The sequence below is a fragment of the Coturnix japonica genome, chromosome 3 (genome assembly GCF_054131305.1).
Source record: "Coturnix japonica strain WE chromosome 3, WE-NBRP24, whole genome shotgun sequence".
Taxonomy (NCBI): domain Eukaryota; kingdom Metazoa; phylum Chordata; class Aves; order Galliformes; family Phasianidae; genus Coturnix; species Coturnix japonica.
The window spans coordinates 14,243,170-14,265,859 of record NC_140665.1 but is presented as its reverse complement, the minus strand read 5'-3'; the positions used below and the strand labels follow the sequence as shown (position 1 = coordinate 14,265,859).

Here is a 22,690-nt window from a genome sequence, read left to right as displayed (position 1 = left end):
TTTCCACCTAAAAGCCTTTGCAGGAGATCACCTCCCCTTGTTTCCAAATGTCTCAGCCACCCTGCAGTTTCCTAGGAGGTTCTGCAGCTGAGTGCAGCATGTCAGGGATGTCCCAGAGCAAGCAGGAAGGGACAGAGCCTCAGAGGATCCCTAAACATGAGTGATGGATGCACAGAGCCCAAAAAATGGGAGACATGTCAGATTCACTGCCTGTCACTTTTCAGTTGTCATTCTTCAGTATCTTCTTTAGATATGTGTTGCTGTCTTAAAGCCCTTAAGGCTTTTAGATTCGCCTGACTTTGCTTGCTTAAGTCCTGCTTCTGAGATGTCTCCACTTTTAATTTCCACACAGTCCTCTGGGTTTCACAACCTAATATATTTTCAAATCCCTCCTTTGACATTTGACACTCTTTCACTGTACGTTCTCTTTCACTGTAAGTTCTCTTCCCAAATCACAGCCCCTCAGAAAGCTCCAGGGGGATGGCTTCTACCAGGGGTGAGGACGCTCTGGGTTTGTGGGCAAGACATGAGGTATTGGTAGCTGTTAGTAAATGGCCCTCCAGAGATGTAGTTGGATGGCTCTGTCTTTCTCTCTTTTTGTTGCCCAGCCTTGTTTTACTTGGGTATTTATGCTCACCTTTCCCTTGTCTTTTGGAGTTCTTAAAATTTGGGTATTTCATTGTTTCACTTTGTTTATAACCAAAAAGGCAGCTGCCACTTGAAACTCAACCCCATGTAGTGCAGGAGAAGCAGCAGTCGGTGTTGGAGGAGGTTTCCTGAGAGGCTGGAAGGAGAGGTGAGCTTCCACAGCTAACTTTTGGCTGCTTTTTACATTGATGGGCTTTGGTACCAACATGGAGACAACTCTTGGGTGACACCAAGCTGTGTGATGTAGTCAACACACCTGAGGGATGATATACCATCCAGAGGACCCAAGTGAACCTCATGAGATTCAACCAAGCCTGGTGACCCTCTGTTCTGCTCTGCTCTGGTGAGACCTCGCCTGGAGTACTGCATCCAGATTTGGAGTCTTCAGTAAAGGAGAAACACAAACCTGTTAGAGCACATCCAAAGGAGGGCTACAAAAATGATCCAAGGGTTGGAACATCTCTCTGAGAACAAGCTGAGAGAGCTGGGGATGTTCAGCCCAGATAGGAGAAGGCTCCAGGGAGACCTAAGAGCGGACTTTCAGTATTTAATGAGGATTTTTAAGAAAGAAGGAGACAGACTGTTTAGCAGATTCTGTTGTGAAAAGACAAGGGGAAATGGTTTCAAAGTAAAAGAATTTACTTTACTACAAGGAAAAAGGTTTAGATTGGATATAAGGAAGCTTTTACAGTAAGGGTGGTGAGCCATTGGAACAGGTTGCCCAGAGAGAGGGTGGAAGGCCTGTCCTTGGAGACATTCAAGGTAAGGCTGGACAGGACTCTGAGCAACAAGGTCTAACTGTAGGTGTCCTTGTTCATTGCAGGGGGTTGGACTAGATGGCCCTTAAGTGTCTCTTCCAACTCAGAGGATTTCATGCTTCTTAGAGGGTTTCCTTATGAAATATCCCTTTCTGCCCAGTCTTTCTCAGCTAATGTTGCTCCACTGGAATGACAGCAGGTGACATGATCCAGGTGCTCTTCACTGAATTGAGAGTCCAATGCTATGGTGCTAAAGTCATCTGCATTTTGTCCTTTCTCTGATACTGCTGTTGCAGAGCAACACACTGGTGCAATGTATGGCAGGGAGGGGGTTTCATCTGTTGGCATGGTTTGATGTTTAATACATAAGGCAGAACCCCTAGCACTTGATCACTATGTCAGGGTAAGCCGCAGCGGAGCATGTTGACAGCAGCACAGCGGCTACATGACAGCCAGAATCAATCTGCTGCATGCAAGGGCTTAATACCTCTGTCGACAGTGCTGCCATGGAGCTGAGCCCAGCCGGTGTCGAACTTAATCCTCCATCTGAGGGAAGCTCCAATGCTTGCTCTGTGAGGGCTGGGCACTCGGTGAGAATGCTCTTGGCGAGCATTCAGGGTGGCAGCCCCTCATTCAGTGCTACCCCCCGCTATGCCATCAGCTGAGGAGGGATTTAGAAGAAAAATGGTTACAATGTCTTTGTTGGCCTGGTTTAAATAAACCACACAAGAGGCTTGCCTGGCGATTTTTTATTTTCTATTTTTTAATTAAGAAAAACAAAATCTTTTCACTTTATTCTATTAAGACAGCTCCAAAGGAAAGATAAATATTGGATTGATAGTTAACTAGCTGTTGCTAAATTAATATGTCCATGTATGTTTAATACCACTCTTGACCGATATGGATATGCTATTAGCAAACCATTCATTAATTCTGTATAGCATTAGGGATGTGTTTAACCAGCTCACGCCCCCAGCAGCAGAAAGGAGAGAAAGAGGTTAGGTTAGGCTGCAGGCAGGAACGGGAAGACAGGAACAAGGCAGCAAACAATCAGCACCTGGGCTCTGTAGCATAGAAGTGTGGGGAAAATGACTTAATAAAGAAACCCTAGTCTCATTAAAGTTGGAAAAGTCCTATAAGATCATCATGTCTAACCATCAGTCCATCCCCACTATGCCCACTAACCATGTCTCTCAGTGCCACATCTTGGTTCTTGGACACCTCGAGGGACGGTGACTCCACCACCTCCCTGCCCATTTTGTATGACATGACTGCTGGCCTCCAGGAGGAAACACACAAACCCAGTTCAGGTAGGGAAGACAAAAGCAAGGAACTGGAAAATCTGTGCTGCTGTACAGACTTAGAGCGCTTAACTCTTCCCAACCCAAATCTATAGGTAGAAATAGTCCAGTCCTGGTATTTTGGGGCCAACAGCTTTTGCTCCTAATAGTTCTGGCTTAGTACAAGGTGGAACTTCGTTGATTTACCATAGCCAACACTATTTTTTAGAGCATACAGTTGCTTCAGCCCAGTTGTCTGCCATGCAGATTGCCATTGGCTGAATGGCATTGGCAAGCAGCAACGTCGGCTCCAAGAGCTCCAGGTTGCAGCAGGCAAAATGCTGTCTGCATCAATATGCGGGCACTGAGTCCTCCAGGAGGTCAGCTCTCCCTGTAACACTACAGATGTCCCTCGTGCTGTTCATGCTGCCTGCTAGCTTTTCCTTCACCCAATTGCTGAGATGCTCCTCATGCACTTTTATCATATTCTGTTTGAATACGACTCATATGCAGGCTTTTTTTTTTTTTTTTTTCCTCTTTTTACTGCAACACTTTAAGGTGTCTTTCCTTGGCTAACATTGCTGTTGAAAACAAACAAACAAGCAGACAAACAAACCCAACAACAAAGCCTAATGTGGACAGTGTCAAAGGGCAGGCATGTGGCTGATTCTGGAATTTTAATAGTTAAAATCATAAGACTTTCTCTTCCAAATTTGGTATAATGAGCACGAAGCAGTGAGTTTTGTCTGGTGTAAAGTATCCCCAACAACGACCTCATTAGGCAGTGAATTTCATTGTATTTTTTTTTTCTACAAGGCTTCTGAAGGTGTAATGTTTTTATGTTATTTCCATGTGCCCTTTGCAGTGTGACTAGTTATTTTAGAGGCATTTCATGGTACAAATCAGAAGACGTTCAGTTATTTTGCTTTTTCTTCTCTAATTCCCTTCAGCTCCACTAAAGCAGTTGTGCTGATACTGAAGTTTTCTGTGTTTGAAACAAGGAATGTGTGTGCATTTCTATTATCCTGGATTGCTTTAGCTGTGTCTGGCTCTGCTGCAGCCTTTTTGCAGCTATCTGTCTTAATTCCATTACTTTGAGCTTGCAGGGATAGAATTAGAGAATCACAGAATCATTTGAGTTGGAAGGGCCACCTAGTCCAACCCCCTGCAATGAACAGGGACACTTGAAGATCTATCACATTGCTCAGTGCCCCATCCAGCCTGGAGTTGAATGTCTGCAGGGATGGGGCATCTATCAAGTGGTGCTGTAACATCAGATGATCACAAATCCTGGTTGCTGGAGTTTTCTGTTCTCCATGAATGGGCTTTGAAAGGTGTCCTACCCTGACTGAGGTACCCACCTTGATTGTTCCATGTTGTGTGGGGAAGAAGCAGAGTCCCTCTGTATCCTGGAGAGTGCAGAAGAAGTCTGGTTGTGAGAGGGCAGGAGGGATATTGGCTGCAGGACATGGGCAGAACTTGCCTGCACTGGGCAGTGCTCCAGTTTGCACCTTCAGTCCATTACCAGTTGAGGTCTGCCCTTGAATTTCCCAAAAGGCTACACAAGAGCACCCTGCTGAGAGGCTGATTTTATTAGAAAGGCTTTTAACTAATTCTACTCAAGCTTTAGGAGAGCCATAAGCTCCCGTCTGCTTCAGAATCAGCCCCAGCCCATTGCTGGTGCTATGGTTGATTCACTCCCGCGATCCTCACTGCCTGCTTGGGAGCAGACCCAGGTGGGACTAAGCTCCTTTGTGTGTTGAAAAGGCAGTTCTAGCTCCTTATTCATCTCTAAACTGAAACAAATGGGAAAATGTTGCGACTTGATATTAAGCTTATTTGTGGTAAAAGTTAAGGATCCTGTTACTATGCAATAGCAGCATGCAGTGTGCAGCCTGAACGCGTATTATTAATGTGACATATACAGCTGTAGTTCTAGAAAATAACATTGGGTTGGGGTTGAGCTTACAGGTAAATCACACCACTGGGATCATGTAGCCCCAAAGAAATGCACACTGGGGAATTTAAATTCAATCCTAAATTTGTTTCTAGCACTTTGAAGAGAACCACAAAGATGTTAAGACATAGAAATGCAAAAATAAGTACCTAAGCCACCTTAGATCTGTCCTGAAGCAGCATTTGAGTAGAAATATTGATTTGGTGCTAATCTTTTTCCGATATTTATTCTCCAATTGAATTGATTTAGTCATAGTTCCTTGTCTAGTTTGTGTTGAAGGCATAATTTCAGTAGTTAGCTTCAGTCCCAAAATAGGGGTGGGAGAGAAAAGGTTCTTTTGAGCTGCCACTATCTGAAAAAACCTTGCTTTCCAGACTGTCAAGCTTGCTTGCTGCTGCCTGCAGCCTTGGTTCAGAGGGAAGCAAAACTTGCTCTAGAAGATGACAATGCAACCTTGATAGCAGAAGTCTGTGCCGGATTATGAAGGCAGATACAAACATTTAGACCCTCCCCATGCTGCTTTGCTGCAGCTCCCCGGAAAGCAACCAGGGCAGTGCCTGGGGTGCTGCAGCACCATTCCTTAGAGGGTGACTGCTCTTCTTGATAGAAGCAGTCACTCCTGAGTTTATCCATCTCCACGTCATTATATTGCCCCTCAGCCCCTCCCTCTAATTTAAGATATTCTGTTGCACAGATAATTAATTAGGAATTTTAATTTGTTTTCTTTAATATACAGAAGACTCTGAGACATAAAAATTCCATTATGTCTCAGAATGGAATTTTGTGAGGCTTAGAAAGCAGATGAAAGTCCTCACATGCTTGTGTGGTCCTAGAGCTGGACTATCCACACTCACAAGGCTATTTCTTTCAGTATTCATCACTTATGAGTCAAGATACTGAGTAAGCAGATGAAAGTCCTTTTGATAGCTGGCTGGCCAGGCAAGATGGGACACTTTCAGGCAGCAGGCTGTATATAACACAAGGTAGGAATCCATTATCTGCTTGACACAGCACATTCAGCAGGGATCATATAAAGCTCCTCCTGCTTTGTGGAATACCCCTTCACCGGAGCCAGTATTTGGATGCATTTTTCTCCTTCCCCAGCAGAAATACAGCTCTTCTCCCATACCTCTGTTTCTTAGCGAGTCTTCTCCCACATAGTCTGTATTTGTGGCAAGGAAAGGCAACTCAAAGACACACAGCAAATAAGGTCTGCTTAACATGCAGATGAATACCCAGGATCAAGGACATGGAGTATCTGAAAACTTCATTGAGTGCCCATCAAGCAGCATGGTCAGTGGGCACTGCTGCTACCTCCAGAGAGTGATAGGAAAACAGAAGTGGGGAGAGGCTCCCCCATCCTCTGCTGCAAAGTCAATACTTCCATCAAAACCCACCAATCTTCCAAAAGCTTCTGAGTTTCCCCAGGAAATCTTTAGGCTTCTCAGTCTCGGTACTTCAATCTAAAATGATTTCTTCTGCTTTTAAGGGGTTGGACTGAATTTAGACCTGGAGGTTTCCAGAACTGTGGTCCTGGAGCCCATTCTGTACATAGACCCTTCTTTATTCTGTATGCACTACCTTTCTTGATGTGCCACATTCCAAGGCACATATAGGTGTGAGTCAGATACTGCATTTACACAAGCACAGGATCTGACCCCAGCAGGCCATGGCCAGATTTGCTGCTAAGTTCTGTCCAGGAGGGCTGCTCTGATTTTTTACAGTACTCTGGTTACTGAAATCCCATCTTGTCTGTCCTCAACATTTTAATACTCATTAACACCATCTTTAATGTATTCTATTTTTGTGAATCACACCCTGAGGTGTCTAATTTTTTGCTTTGATACCAGCTTCTGGATTCCACTCCAGGAACTGGATACTTAAAACCTACACGATGCAATGATGAAATCACTGCTTGAGTACAACTTAATCTCTGCTGTGAAAATCATTTGTGCACAGGGAAGAAAACACTATCATGAGTGTGACTGCTGCAAAAGAGCTTGAGCTGAGTTACAAGGGTCAACCTACCTGCCAGCCTTTCCAGCAGCAGAGCATATAGGCAAGAGCAGGAACAGGACAAACATTCATGATGCTTCTTATAGAATCTTGATAAGCCCATTTCAGTCAAGGGTTCACAGCTTTGAAGAGGTTTGCCTACGTGTTAACCTCCAAGAGACTTCCAGGTTCTTGTGCAGTCCAAGTGTTGATCTTGAATTCTGCAAGCACTTGCATCCCAGCACCCCTGGCCAAGGAGCCCCCAGATGTTCTCCTTGCTGTACAAAGAACTGTCTTTTCTTGGGTATTTTTCTTTTCTATTTGACTCTTCCTAGAGTCATTCAAATGCATTTCATACTTGTATTGGAAGAGAAAGTGAAGAATCAGCATCTCTTCACCTGCTCTGTGTCACTCATGGTTGTGTTATTGTTGATGAGGGCTGGGGAAATGCTTAGGCCTTGGTGCAGAAAAATGGGCTGCCATCACCTCTGACCCTACCGTTGTTCTCCTTGAGGAGCTACAACCATGGAAACGATGAACAAGAACAGTTACAACACTTCAACAGCTGCTGCTGACAGGACTAATAAACATGATTTTAAAACGCTTCCTGGGAAAAGCAAAAACATGTTTCAAACAGGGTGAGATGCACAAAATATGGTTTCCCTGAAAATCCCCAGAATGAATTCTGTCAGTTAAACTTCTCAATGTAATTGAGGAATGGGAAAAAATATTAATAACAGTTAAAGTATAAAATTTCTATACAGAATTAAGCAAGGAACTATTATGGTACCTTCCTGCAACTGGTTATTAGAATAAAAAAGACAATCGAGAGCAAAGTGCAAAATTGATTTCTTTCTTTCCTGAGAAAATAACTGTATCCTTAATTCAGTAAAATAAAGGGGTCTTCTGGTTGTTCACATCTTCCTTAAAGCTGCTGGAATTATAGGTTTTGTGAGAATTTCTGCTTTCCCTTACATTTCTTTTGGTAAAGAAAAGCAAATTTCAGGTCTTGTAGGATGGAAAAAGCAAAAACGAAAATAGGAAACAAACATATGCTTAAAAGGTTCAGGCATGTCAGAACATCTAACAGACAACTCGATTGGCTGTTTCTATTTAAGTTGCATCGCATTTGGAGGCTTGTTTTGGCACTCTCAATTAGTTCCTCTTTGCTTTTCCACCTTCAGCAGAAGCAGTGGCAGCTTTAGCAATGTCTTTTTATAATCCTCAAACAACCCACTTTCATTTCCCATCCATTTGTTGCCAGCACAAAGAGGTTTAATCACAAAATGATTGATAACTCTATTTAAACAGAACATTAGCCTAATGACGTATGAAACTGTAGCAGAGTTGTTAGCTTATGTACAAATGCTTTCCTTGAAGAGCAACAGGAGTTGCCTTGTCTTGTGTCTGCATTGGTTCGCTAATCTCTCTGCAAATTCCTCCTGGGTATTAATCTGCTGCTGGTGAATGTGCATGAGCCACGTGGCTGGCAGCAGCTCAGTGCCTACAGCCAGCCCATGTCCTGGCCCTGAGCAGTGCCCAAGGGGCTGGCACCCAGGGCACCCAGCTGGTAGGGGATGGCCAGATATCTGGTAAAGGAAAACCACACAGAGCCTAGAGCATCAGCACACACACCTCATGTTTCCCCATACAACTCATGGAGAAACAACAGAATCTTGATATCACCTTTCACCCTTCCCAAAGCTCCACTGGCGTCAAGTTATGGAATAAAGGGCTTGCCCAGCAGAGCAATATGCAGATGTATTTAGGGGTACATACAGGATGCGTGCTTGGGTTTATGCCAGGAGCAAATGCTTCTGTTTAGCTTGGCTTTTACAGTCTTCAATGGGAAATGTTTTGTGAAAGGCCTCCAGCTGCAGTGGAGTCAGGTTTTACATGAACAAGAACTTGCCTGCTCTCCATGTGAAACTGCTGGTCCTTCACCACTATGACACACTTGGAGCACACCAGGTTTCTTAATCAATGCACTTATAAAGATTGTGCAGTCTCCATCACCATTTTAGAAACACTTTTCACTGTGCTTTTATTTTTCTTCACTCCTTCTAATGAGTATTTGACCAAGGAAAACTCCAGCCCCTCTTCTAATGTCACCTTTGTATCCTGAATACTATACAGCAATGACAGGAAGTGATTCATCAAAGATGTTTTGTTTACAAGAATAAGATTCAATTTCATGTTTTTCCTAATGATGCAAATATTCTTCCCTGGAGATGCACGCCTGGAGTCTCTGCACTGGCAGCTATACAAGGCAGGGCTTTGTCCCTTTCAGATTTGCCACTTTAAAGAACCTGATGAGTAACTTGCTGGGAGACCTCGAGAGCAAATCTGGCACGAGAGAGAGGTGACTTTTTCTCATTGTGTTACAGATTTTGCAATCCAAATTCATACCAAGACCACAATCCGCATTGGCCAGGAAGGAAGCAAAGCCACAGCCACATGGAGCCGTCACTCAAGGTCCCCAAGGTGGCTTTGCTGTCAGTATGGTATCATTTCCTTCTACTCAGCCTTCTGTCCTGCTCCTGCTGGCTTTTATCACCCTCTCTCTTGTTTGCCATGCTGGTTCTGCTGCTAGTGAATCCCTGGCTGAGCCTGGAGCAGAGCAGTGGCTTGGCCAGCAATGGAGTCCCCAGGGTGAACCTCAGCCTCCTGGCACAGCACTGAAGATTTGGGTGGGGTTTTTGCAGTGTAAGGCCTCCCAGCACAGACATCCCATTCTGTGTGTTCCCTTGGTCATATATATGCTGCCTATGCCTACTCCTACTCTCAGCCCATCAGGATCCTTCTCCTTTTGTTGCAGAAGCTGAAGAGGAGCTGAGATGCTTCAGTTTGAAGCTGTGACTGCAGGCACAATTCCTGTAGAACAGATGCTAGCTGCCTGCATCCATTACTATTATTTATTATCCCCATTGCAATAAACTGATAAGACCCCACCACTAGAAGAGAATAAAAATAGGCTCTTTTGACACACAGTACTTGTGGGGAAATCTTGAGGAAGGCGTAAGAAATGTGTGAGATTGCTGGAGGAGCTTGTGCTTCACCCACTGTCTGTAAACAGCCTCATGCTGGGAGCTCAAGGGAGAGATCTCTAATTAAACAGAATGATTTATATTATCTGAAAACATACGTCTGGAGATGCTGCTGCCTCATCTGGTATTTCCTGCCATTGTCATGGAACTTGGCCACCTCTAATCCTTAAAATATTTAAGGTATTCTGGACAGAAATAAGGATTGGCAAGTAATTCTCACTTTCTGTGTGCTCCAAGGTAGGGCACACCTGCATCACATATGTAGATCTGGGAAGCTGCAGATTGATGAAGGAAGGAAACAGGAAAAGAACTCCCAGAGCGAGGTGTATAATACCTTAAGATGTTGACCTCACGAGATTATGTACAAGCAAAGAAAAACAGCAGCACCACATTGTACATCACCAGGTATCCCCCTCTAAGAGTATAAAGCAACGGACCACTGGTGTGTCTGTGTTAAATTTGTGACCTGCATGAGAAATCTTTCTCTGTGGCATTAATACCCAAATAATACTTAAAAAATAATAATAATTGCTTCTTCCTCCTGCCCTCCTTGAGCTCCCTTTGTCTTTGGATTTTTCCTCCATTTTAATATCCTCTCTGCCTATAATCAAGTTCACTTTCAGACCCTGTTGATCAGCTGTTGCTGAAACGCTGCCTTCAAAAGCACCAAGTGGGGAAATGTTGATTTGTTCTGCTCTCGGGGGAAATAATGTAACTTGATGACAAGCTCACCAACAGCAAGTCTTAACACATATCAAGACAACTTGCATAAAATCACCTTGCTGTTAGGCTGCACACACATATTTAATTGCATTTAATTCTTAAACACTGACACAACTCATTTCAGCTGTTTGAATAATGGCGTTTTTGGCTCATTGGAGGAACCTGCACAGCCTAGAAAAAAACACTTGATTTCCTTGTTAGGTTATTTAACTCCCTGTACTACGTGGCAAAGGAGTATCTTATCAAAATCTTATATTTATTTCTTAAAATTTTCTGTTATGCTTTAAGGAGGTATTGAAAAATCTGCTGGAGAAGGGGCTGGCAGGACCCTGCCTTTAAATGATGAGGGCTGAGCATGCCTGGAAGAGACCGGCACTGGTCACAGAAGTGCCTTTAAGAAGGCTCCCACTGCTTTGGAGTTTATTCTCCAAGTGATATCTACATAATAATAGATGCCTTTCTGGATCTGATTTACTTCTCTTTTTGCACTACTTTGTAGAGAGAGACTGAATAGCAGTTTCTACTTCAGGACCCCTTCCCACATATCCTGAATGCCCCAAGGGCTGAACTCCTCCTATTTTACAGCACTTGAAGTTGAAACGCATGCAACTTGATGCAATAAGCCCTGAAGGCTACCCCAGCAGCAGGCTCTGCTGCCAGGTATGCCTTCTCCCTGATGTCCCCAGACAGCCTGGTGAGTGGCTGGAAGCTGCCTGGAACAAATGTGCAGAGTGGAGAGGAAGGAAGGGGGGAGGAAAGGAGCAGAGGACAGGACGTGGGTGTAGCATAGAGGAACCTGGGGCTGTCAGCCAGGTTCATGGACCTTGGAATAGCTTGCTACAAAATGAGAATAGCGTATAAACTCAAGGTTTTAATTACCATGTTCTTTCATTCATGCACAAAATTAAGAACTCATCCATCCTCAATCATTGTTATTTTTTTTTTAAATTTATTTAATTAGGAGTTTTTTGCCATACTAATTGTTACATTTGTCCAATTCCATCAAATCAAACTAATGACAGCCAGATGGTTGTGACTCTCAAGATGCCTTACTCAGGGCTAATCCATGCCCTCTGCCATGCAGATGCAGGGAGCAGAGGGTGTCTGTGCTCTTCCTCCGGGCACCAAAAGGACAGATTAAAACCACATACTTATTTGGCAGGAGGCAAAACTGCTGAAGATGGCTCTCCTCACACGGAGCTGAGATTATCCACCCCATTCATACACTGTTCTCAGCAACGTTCAAAGAGGTAAATGCAGGAGAATAATGTCCCTGGAGAAGAAATGAGGTATATTTGACCTCTTTGGTCAGTGTGAAGGATGTGAACACTCGTACACTCTCCCTCCCCATCAGGCTGCAGAGATCTGTGTATCCTCTTGGCCCACCCTGCAGCTCCTGCTTCATCCATAACCTACACACACAAAATTATTAAGAGCAAGATTAGTATCCACTGTGTTTGTTCCACAATAACAGACTCAAGATGTTGTTCCTGGCAGCTCCTGATAATGCATGCATGTTACTAATTAGAGAGGTTTATTTAAGAAGCAGTGGGTCAAACCTGTTGTGCTCACTCCAATGATACTTGAAAATTATTACAGGGTGTACCCATTGTAAGCTAGGATAATTAAGGCTGCTGGTATCAACGCTCTGCCCTTCCTTATTGCCAGTTTAATTTCCTTGAACACTTTTACATCCTACTCCTCATTCTGCCTTGGGGGTTTGTAGTAAAATTCAATAACCATTTTCCTTCCTAATTCTCTATTAAAGCACCATTCTATTTCACCATCACACAGAGCCAAGGTAAGCCTCCCTGCAGCCTCACCTGCTGCTGTAGCTTTCCTCTGCTTCAGGCACAGTCCACCCTGAAACCAGGGGAGCTTGTGCAACTCCTCTGACATGTCCTGCAAGCAGCTTTGAGGCTCTTACTGACCTGAACAAGGACTTTGAGGCAGGCACGAACACCCACAGATTGATTATTCAAGCACTGGAGTAGACTTTTTGGAGTCATCTCTTGGACTTACTAGTTTTGCCAGATCCTTTTTACATATTTCACTCCTGTTAGGCACAGCAGGCATGTGCTTCCAGAAGACACATGGCCAGTCCAACATAATGCCCCTGTACAGATCCAAGAGTCCTGGCTAGAGATCACGCACCACCCACCAGGACAGCATACTGGGATGTAGATCTCGCATACTGGTTATGGCTCTGCCTTCAGCTGCTTTGCCCTGAGAGCCATGCCCTAGGACAAAACTCCCCAGTGAATTGATTTTTCACAAAAGCACAGTCCGTTGATTCAGATGGGGAAGGGCAATTTATTTCCTCATTTGTACAAGTGCCTCCTATCCTTGTTGAGCCCTAAACCCACCTGCCTGACACAGCCATGCATCATCACTGAAGCCTTTAAACAGACAGCCTCAGTTTTGCACCTTTCCATTTTTTGATAGACAACTTTGTTAAGAAGAAAATCATGACCACAACTCATGGTTACAAAGAAAAATATTACTGCCCTCCTGAGGCAGACAGGGAGAGTTAAATGGCACCTGGGGCCTAATGACTGCATGCCAAAGCTATAAAAGACTGCAAAAGGAACATGAGCCTTTGGAAGAGAGACTTTGCAGTGGTTTTCTGGTGTAGTTTGTACAGCTGGACAACAGGAAAGGAGGTGTGACTGTGCTGCTAAATGTAATCAGGAATCAAAAACTCTTCTGATTACCTACAAAATCCTCTCGCATCCCTAATGCCCAAGGAAAGAGCAAGCCCCAGCGGCTTCTCCATGCCCTTCCATGGTCTCTTTGTAGTGAAGTGCTGGGCTGAACCCACAGCTGATGCCACACATCTGTAGGGTGTTTGACCAGGCTTCTCTTTATAAGCAAAAGGAGAAGAGTTATGAGATTTGTGATGAGTGGGACAGTGAGGCAGAGTTTAACATCTTATTTGTGAGCAACTTATGTGCATGCTGCTGCACACTGGGGGTTCTGGTATTTCTGTGCATTTACCTCTCAGTTATTATCTTAGCAGAAGATGCCATGTGAATTTCTGCTCTGTACTGGACACCTATAGCTACTAGTTCATGTATTTCTAATTTGGAGAGTTTAACAGTAGTTTGCTTAAGCCTGAAGGGATTCCTGTCCCAGGTTTTCAGGAGAGGGCAGAATTGGGAGATAAGAGGAAAACTGTATCTGCCTGAATTCTCAACTGGAAAGCGCTGTCTTCTAGCTTCGTTCCATAGCTCACATGACTTGACCTTAACAGGTCTAAGGGCAGACAAAATTCAACATGCTCTGCTATTATTTCATTAAGTATTAATGCAATAATCAGGCTCGGGAGCCTCAATGAGCTATAGTCCTGATGGAGATAACAGGATTCAACTTCTGGAGGAATCTGATGCCTAAATAAGCACAAGGGACACAGCATTGCACTGGGAATATCAGGATGAGGCCATGCTCTGTTTCATGTAAATCCCCATCTCTGAGAAAGCTGACAGTGCATCTCATTCTGTCTGCTTCTGGTTTGGTTACCCATCTTACAGCCTGAGTATTTGCAGAACACTTGGGGGTTTCACCTGTACTGTAAGGACTTTAACCTGTCTGCCAAAAGGAGCTTGCAGCAGCCACATACATTAATTTTACAAGTTGGGTGTTTGCCTCTGACAAGCAACTCTTCATATCTTTATGGCTAGACATTATTATATTGTTCTTCCATTTGATAACTGCTCCAGTAATAGCTTCCATTTGCAGTAAATCTCTTGTACTGCCTTTTTTTCCTCCCCATTAAACATAAGACAATAACCTTTCCGGGAAGCTGTGCGGAGAGACTCAGTGAAGCTTTAAGAGGTGAGAGTAGGCATGGGGGGCACGGTCAGCAGTAGCAAAGCACCTGGTGGAAAAGTGGTTTTGGAGAAACTGCAATTAAATCCTGAAGCACTTGTGGAAAACCTCCCAAGTATATGAGCTGAACTGGAAAACGAATATTTAAATACCTCTTCAAGTTAGTAAGTCTTGGTAAAGTGCTGCTCAATGCCTGGAAAATTTCTGAGACAAAAGAAAATACAAGTCTAGATGTGACTGAACACAAATATTTGACTCTATTATCTTACCATAAACATATGGCAGAGTCTATCCCAGTTAAATGGCTTTGCAGACCAAAGGAAAAAAAAAATAAATTTAAAAAAATTATCAGCTCTCCCACGCACAGCTTCACCTTCCCCAACAGTGCTATAGCCCTGGGTTTGTGGTAGGCAGTACTGGCACTTGCCTGGAAAACTGGGATGGGAACAGGCAGAGTCCAAAAGCTATGATGGAACACGCCAAAAGAATCATTGAATCATTAAGGTTAGGAAAGACCTCTAAGATCATCTAATCTCTCCATCCACCTAACACCAGTGTTGCACAGTAAACCATGTTTCTTAGCACTACGTTTACACTCTTCTTGAACACCTCCAGAGCCAGTGACTCAACCACCTCCCTGGGCAGCCAGTGTCAGTGCCTGACCAGTCTTGGAGAAGTTTTTCCCTACATCCAACCTAAACCATCCCTGGCACAACTTGAAGCCACAGCCTCTCATCTGATTGCTAGTTACATAGGAGAAGAGACTGACCCTGACCCTGCTACACCCTCCTTCCAGGTAGCTGTAGAGGGCAATAATGTTTCCCTGGAGCCTCTTTTCCAAACAGAACATTCCCAGTTCACTCAGCCTCTCCTTGTGCTCCAGACACCCCATAGCTTCGTTGCCCTTCCTTGGATATGCTCCAGGGCCTTGATGTCTTTCTTGTAGTGAGGGGTCCAAATCTGAATACAGTATTTGAGGTGCAGCCTAACCAGATCTGAGTACAGGTCTCTCAGAGTTGCCCATCCTTCCTTTCACAGAAAGTAGGCTCTTGTTTTCTCATGAAGTCTCAGAAAAAGTTCTCTGTTCTTCCTCGTTGGTCTTCTTCCCTGCTCACTCATCTTAAAGCAGTCAGGGACAGCCTGCTCTCATATATATATATACCTTTAAGACTTCCTTCTTGAGGAGCATCCAGCCTTCCTGTAGAGGCCTTCACTGCAGCTATTCCTGGGCTATGGGTGCAACAGCTTCAGCACAAGGAAAGAAGACACAAACATGCAGCCACACCAGAAATACTTGCTTTTTTCTTCCGCTGCTGGAGGATGATTTGGTGGCCACATATTGCAGCTCTGCTTAGATCTAGCTCAAGTGGCAGCTTGTAAGTTCTGGAGTTGGATGGAAACTTGTTAGCAAAATGCAGCATTGGATAACTAGCATGTCTCTGAGGAATACAGCAAGCTGCACATAGGTCTTCTTGACTTGGAAAAGTAACCATGTGCCTGTATGCTTTGAACCTGGTTGGTGTTCTTTGAGGCATGAAAGGTAGTCATGGTCCAGGCTTCTGTGAGCAGATGAACAAACTGGGCTGGAAGCTCAGGAGAGCTCTGAGGATCCCCAAAAGCTGTCCTGCTGAGCTCACCTTGGGAGTACGATACACACAGCCTGAAGGCAAGGAGGACCAAAAGCAACTAATGACACTTCAGCAGTGGGCTGTACCCCATTTCGTTTGTGATGGAGGTATGATCTGGCTGCAGCAGGCCTGAATATCAGGGTAAGAATGAACGCACTACAGGTCTGTGCATGCTTTTAAAGCAGGATGTACAGATCACAGAATCACAGAATCACACAGAATCACAGAATGACCCGAGTTGGAAGGGACCTCAAGGATCATGTAGTTCCAACCCCCTGCCTGGCAGGGCCACCAAACATACACCTTTACTAGATCAGGTTGCCCAGGGCCCCGTCCAACCTGGTCTTGAACACCTCCAAGGACGGGGCATCCACAACCTCCCTGGGCAGCCTGTTCCAGGGCCTAACCACTCTCCTAGTGAACAACTTCCCCCTAACATCCAACCTAAATCTTCCCTCTTTTAACTTAAATCCATTTCCCCTAGTCCTGCTATTGTCAGCCTTTTCGAAGAGTTTACTCCCCTCCTGGGAGTAAGTTCCCTTCAGGTATTGAAAGGCTGCAATGAGTTCACCCCACAGCCTTCTCTTCTCTAGGCTGAAATCATCAGGTGATCACCTAGATCAGGTGAGCGTAAGGAGTACGCAGTTCCACAGCCAGAACATGTTTGTCCACCATGGGATCACAAATCCAGGTGGCAAAAAAGCCTTTCTCACAACAAGAGACATGGGTTTCTCTCTGCCGTTTACCACTCAGAATTACACGAGCTGCAAAAAGGCCTCATACCCTACATCTGAAAACAGGATGGAAAATCACAGCTGTTATCCAGGTTTAACCCTGCTGTTTCAATTCACTTCAGACAATGAATATTTGTGTGAGCCTTCCAAGTCCCAATTAAATCATCACCTGTACACTGTAATTTAAAGCATGTACTCTGCTGGTGTAAGTCTTAAGAGCTATACAGCATGGGTATGTATACGGTCATTAGAGTTGCCGGGTAGTTCCGTATCTACTGTAGTTCCGTATCTACTTTAATAGCTTAAGTATTTAAACAGGGAAAGAAGCAAAGCCCTGATGATGCACAGATATGCCCTTATGTGACATAGATATCTAACATCAGTCATGAGGAGAAACGAACGCTCGGGCAGGAAGGGGTGGGGGGAGCGTGCAAGGCGTGCGCGTGCGTGCGGGGCGGGCGCGCTCTCGAGGCGGGATCGCGCGGGGCGCTGCGAGGGGCCGCGCCGCCCCGGGAGCGGGGCCGCCTCAGGTCAGTGGTGCTGGGGGTGTCGGGCCGGTTGTTACGGCCCTTGTCGGGCGGGTGGTGCCGAGGGGAGGCGGCGGGGAGACGGGCAGGGCCGGGATGGCGGCGCTGGGCCGCGGCGGAGCTGCGCGACGGGTCGGTACAAAGAGCGGCCCCGAAGGGCTGCGGCTGCTGCTGCTGCTTGTGCGCCGTGCTGTAAAAGTTACGAGAGGAAAGCGCTGTAAGTGAGCGCTGTGTGACCTCAGCCATGGAGTTGTGGGCTGGGTGTCCGCGTGGCTGCAAGCAGAGCTGGTTCATAGAGGCCCAGAGCCTTCAGAGTTTAGTTCTGGGGTGAAGACTGGCCTCATTGCAGCCTTTCAATACCTGAAGGGAACTTACTCCCAGGAGGGGAGTAAACTCTTCGAAAGGGCTGATAATAGCAGGACTAGGAGAAATGGATTTAAGTTAAAAGAGGGAAGATTTAGGTTGGATGTTAGGGGGAAGTTCTTCACTAGGAGAGTGGTGAGGTCCTGGAACAGGCTGCCCAGGGAGGTTGTGGATGCCCCGTCCTTGGAGGTGTTCAAGACCAGGTTGGACGGGGCCCTGGGCAACCTGATCTAATAAAGGTGTATGTTTGGTGGCCCTGCCAGGCAGGGGGGTTGGAACTACATGATCCTTGAGGTCCCTTCCAACTCAGGTCATTCTGTGTGACTGCGGGCTGCTCGTGTCCACGTGAGAAAAAAAAGCTGAAGCTGCCGTATTTAGTGCTCCTAAGGTGATTAACCTGTATTCCTAATTAAAACACAGCAAGCTGTATCCCGTCTGACAGGTGCTGGGTAGGTTTCCTGTGCTGTTTATACAGTTTTCACAATGCTTATTTTCTTTCAGCAGTAAATTTATACCATAAGTTTTAGTTCTGTGTCCCCTGCTCCCTGTTTGCAGAGGGATCAAGTGCTGAGTTGTGTGGGCACAAAAGTGCATTTGATTGTAATGGAACTGTCCGGTCCTTCATTCAAGATTAAAATAGGTTTTGTTTTGGTGGCAAAGAGCCGCTCTCATCACTTAACACTCCAGCAAAGGAGCAGTGTTTTGCCCTACTTGGGGTCCTAAACACCCAGTTTAACTCAGGTGGAAGCAATCCCAGCCCTACTGGTTTGCTGTCAGGGCTCAAAGGCATACAGTGTGATATTGGGGTAGTGCAATGCACATAACAGCATACATAGAACACCTAGGTGCTGTTTGATTTTTGACTATCAGACTGAGACGATACTGCTGCACATATGAGAAAATAAAGGCTTCCATAATACATGAAGTTTTATAACACGTAAAACTAAGGCACATGCAAGTTTACCTTGCACAATCCGTTAAAATAACTTACTTACTCCTTCAATTTTTCTCTACCACAGCTCTGAAAATAGAGCCAATAAGGCAGTATTGTCATGAAGGAGAGTTAGCATTTAGGATACTCTGGTATCCCTGCACAAATAAGTCTTACTGCTTGAAAATATACCTTGAAACCAGAGTTAAGGAGCGTATTAATGTCTGTCTTGAAAATTCATTGCTGCAAGTGAGCTGCCATTCACTTGTAAAGAGGAGGAGAAATTAATCAAAATACTAAAGCATAACTGATCTAATTGGCAAGTGTGACTGAAATATTTGCCCTGGAAGAAAGTAAATCAGATTTTGTGATACATCTAAGCTCATCACAGTTTGGCAGTGGTGGTGTTCCCCTGTGGAATCGCCATCATAAATCCAAGCGGAATCTGGCTGTGCTGTGTGAACTTGGAAACAAGGGGGGAGCAATGAGATCCACAGCTCCTCTTCCCTTTTATGTCCCACCAGGTACCGCATCACTGGTTTGATGAGGGAGTAGTTGAGCAGCTCATGAAGAACCAAATCCTTGAATTACACACTAACATAATCAATGGTAACGCGTTGCCCCTTTGGATATTAATGGGGTAGATACTCTTCTAGTGCCACCAGCTCTCAAGTGAGATCTTGTCTTTATATATGCTACCTTTTGGCAGGCTTAACTGAGCTGTGTGTAGGGGAACAAAGACATCTGGGAGACAGTGATGGAAGGGAACAGGATCATCGTCTTTGTAGGTCCTAATTGAATTAATTCAGTGAAGTGTTTCTGGGCCAAGTTGAAGTTAGTGTAAAGGTTTGTCTAGTATCAAATCTGCCTGCAAGATAGGAAGGGGAGTTGTGGCTGTAGTTACCTGATCACAATCTCTATTGAAATAGCCAGTGTGTTAGTACTAATTGTAGTGCTGGTTTCTCTCAAGTGCACTGAGATCACCAGCTTCTTTCTCACAGGGCACCGAACGATCATTAAATGCTAATGACTTTTGATTACTGTTGACCTCGGTCAATTTAGAGTTAGTGACCTAGAGATGAAAACCACTGTATCTCATTACCAATTTCCTGAGCTATCTGATCTTGCCTTTGTAGGTCAGTTTTGATAAGGGGCGGAATAGAATTAAAGTTGACCCTTGTCTTTAGAAAAGGGGTTGAATGCTTTCAGGTTCTCAGTATCGTGCTTAGAAGCAGCAACAACAACAAAAGGAAGCAGCTACTAGGAAAGAACTTATCTTTGTGACCCTGCGGATTGTCAAGAGCAAAACTTACCACTTCCAGTAGAAAAACAGCCTATCACCTGTAACCTTGAATCCCTCCTTTTGTAGCTGCAGGTTTTCTCATCTCAAGCATCCATTTATAATTCTTGGTCTTACTTTGAGCTATGAAGCAGCAAATGAGTGTTTATAGGATAAATTGCCAACTCTGCTCTGGGATGTTTTCTACCTGCAATTGCTGTGTGCACGATGGTCAAATCATGTATTTCACGTTGTGATGAAGCATTTCACTTAATTTCTTTCCATATGCACAGAAGAGAACGTGTGATAATTCACTGTTATTGTTCACAGTAGACTCTTCAAATGTAAGGTGTTTTTTCTCTGCAGTTGTGCTTTCTATAGGCTGCCATTCATACAGCAAACATGACACTTAATTCATACTTTTCAGCACTGCTTATCAGAAACCTGTGTGAGAAAGGATTTAGTCAATTCTAACGTGCTTTTTTACTGGAGGAAATCAGGAATAGAGCTGTCAGTCTCCTTTCCAAATGAGTGTTTTTACAAACAGAAGGGTTGGGATGGGACTGTTTCTTCCAAATGACTAAATAGTTCATAAGTAGTTAAACAGCGTTAAGCTCCTCTGCTGTGTAGGTTGGGTTTCTTGGTTTTATTGTTTGCTTTTTTGCTCTTCGAACTTGTCCACGTCGTTTTTTAATTAGTGTTTAGAGTAAGCTTAAATCCAACAAGATGTAACAGCAGACAGGTAGATCTGTTAAATATTAAGCGTACATTTATTTTGTTTAATGGAGATGTACCGCTTGAAACTTATTTCATTGGGGAATCCAGAATTTAAACAAAGAATTTTAATAATGCATAGGCATAATAACAGCCAAGGAAAAGACCTGGCAACTTTACAAGAAAAGAAATCTATGCATTTTCTCATTGCCTACTTGGAATTCATTCCTCAGTTCAGAATCTGATTGCAGCAGCTCACTGGAAATTGTGATGAAGTCTTGATTTTTATTGCAATTGACCATTTCATGTTTCTACGTGAAGAGCAGAGCTCTAAATGTGAGGCAGAGGAAAAGCACAACCTATTAGAAGACAGAAAATGGAAAACTTGAGGTATACTTGCTATTGCAGAAGGAAAGACTGATGTAATATGAGGAAGTGTGTTCCTGTCAGCCCTGGAAAAATTCAGTGATTTCTCAATTGTAAGTTACCTTTAGAAAGGCAGACATAGACACGTTATTGCAGCAAGCACTGCCTGCAATGTGATTCCTGTGACAACCTTCCCAATGGTTTCACGGCATATTATGGTCTTAAAGGATAATTAGAGCTGGGAATGTAGATATATTATGTGCATTTGGATTTAAACTGTAAAATTAATAATTGAGAGATAGATCTTTGGGAGAGGATCAGTTTCCTTGCTTCTCTCACCAGAAACAGGCTGCTTTGAACTGGAGGTTTTGACTCATCTTTCAACAGGGCTTTACTTGAGACTAATAACTGATACGTGTTGCTTTGTATTGGAGCTAATAAAGTTCAGTGGAAGGTGATATGAAGTCTGTTGAAAGAGTCGTAATTTTTTCATAGGAGCTTCATGGGTCTGTTGTGGAATCATCAATACTTTTTTCCAGTTGCGTCAGACCAGGTTTTGATGGGTGGTTTAGGAAGTGACAAAGATGGCTGTTAGGCTTTGTATCAGCGTGTGTGACGTTTTATCTTTGGCTACTAGAGGTCTGGCTGGCTTTTGGATTTGTCAGAACATACTTCAGCCACAGCTTTCCCTCTCCTCCTTCCCCAACAGAGCACAGCATGTTTTATGTTGTGTTTTGTGGATGTCAAAGGTGTGGTTGATTCCTGCTGCTTTACTTTTGCTGATGGTTTTTCCTAGAATGAGTTAACCAGTGACTCTGTCCTTCCATTTCTCTTCTGTGGCATCCTGGTAACCTTATCTATTATGGGTGTAATCTTTGGGCTTCCATTGGCTAAATTGTTTATGGGGACCTTGCTTCTTTTATTCTATGGGATTAGGTAGAATGGATTGATGGAATGAAAATCAAATCTCCCATATGAATCTCCTAATTCCACTGTCTTTCTCCTGCAAGTTGCAATGATGAAAACCAGATATTCTGATGTGTGGCTGTTCTGTATCTGGACAGTTCTTCCCTGTGGAATGGCAAACAGGTTGTTATTGGAACTGGGAGGGCTGGAAGTTTATCAAGGAGGGGGGAGGAGGGGGAAACAAAACGTGCACAAATCCACGAATACTTTGTATTTCCATTATAAATTCTCTGCTGTGAGCAATTCTAAACATCCCATCTGGGGGATGAGTTTCTTTTCCTTTAGCCCTTCTTTTACCGTCACAGTTCTACATGACAGATGTGGTTAGTTTCTGTCCCAAACCTGGTGCAGATCAAAAAGAAGAACAAGTGAGAAAGAGAGAGCAAAAAAGGAAAGAAAAGCTTGCTAGGAAATAGTTCTTTGGCAACCGCATGAGCTGCCTCTCCATCTATTTAGGAACATGTCTCTACTTTTCAGCCACACCAGGTGTAACCCACCATTTTCTTTTAAATTAGCAGACAGAGGAGATAGATTTGTGTCTGGAAATAATATCAAACCGCTGCAGCCAAATCTTGTAATGACCACTGCCAGTGTTTTTAATGAGCGCTTAACGTGGAGTTATCTCAAGGAGACCTAATAATCTGTGCGGTATCTACACTTAGGCTTTATGACTGCGAGGTCGTATTACAGAGCTATAGCTATAGCACAAGCAATTGCAGTGTTTTTGAATAGTCTGAGTAGCATCTCCGTGCTTCAGTTTCAGCCCATGGCAGACAGACCCTCACAGGTATTTCAGCAAGGGCAACTGTTCCTCCACCAGCCTTCTGTCAGTTATTTATTTCAGTGTGTGTTCTTGTCCAGCAAAATTAATAAATGGCTGTGTTTGCAATGAGGATTTTTTCTTTTGAATTTGAAAACAATTGTGAAATGATGTTTGAATTATCAT

At 44.1% G+C, this 22,690-nt stretch overlaps 1 protein-coding gene across 4 annotated transcripts in view; it reads left to right on the top strand.

Annotated features, from left to right (window-relative positions):
- Positions 1-22,690, top strand: part of BTBD3 (BTB domain containing 3) — a 66,142-nt gene that overhangs the window by 32,514 nt on the left and 10,938 nt on the right. For 2 of the 4 annotated variants that reach the window (XR_014944494.1, XM_015857127.3), the window contains exon 1: positions 17,072-17,128. The exons of 1 other annotated variant lie outside the window; for it this stretch is intronic. Coding sequence is in view for 1 of the 3 variants with exons in the window: in XM_085542801.1 (XP_085398927.1) it covers positions 21,816-21,867 (52 nt within the window). In the remaining 2 variants the exon portion in view is untranslated. Of the gene's footprint in view, positions 1-17,071; positions 17,129-21,788; positions 21,868-22,690 lie in introns of those variants that run through there. One more of the 4 variants, XM_085542801.1, reaches the window with a different exon arrangement.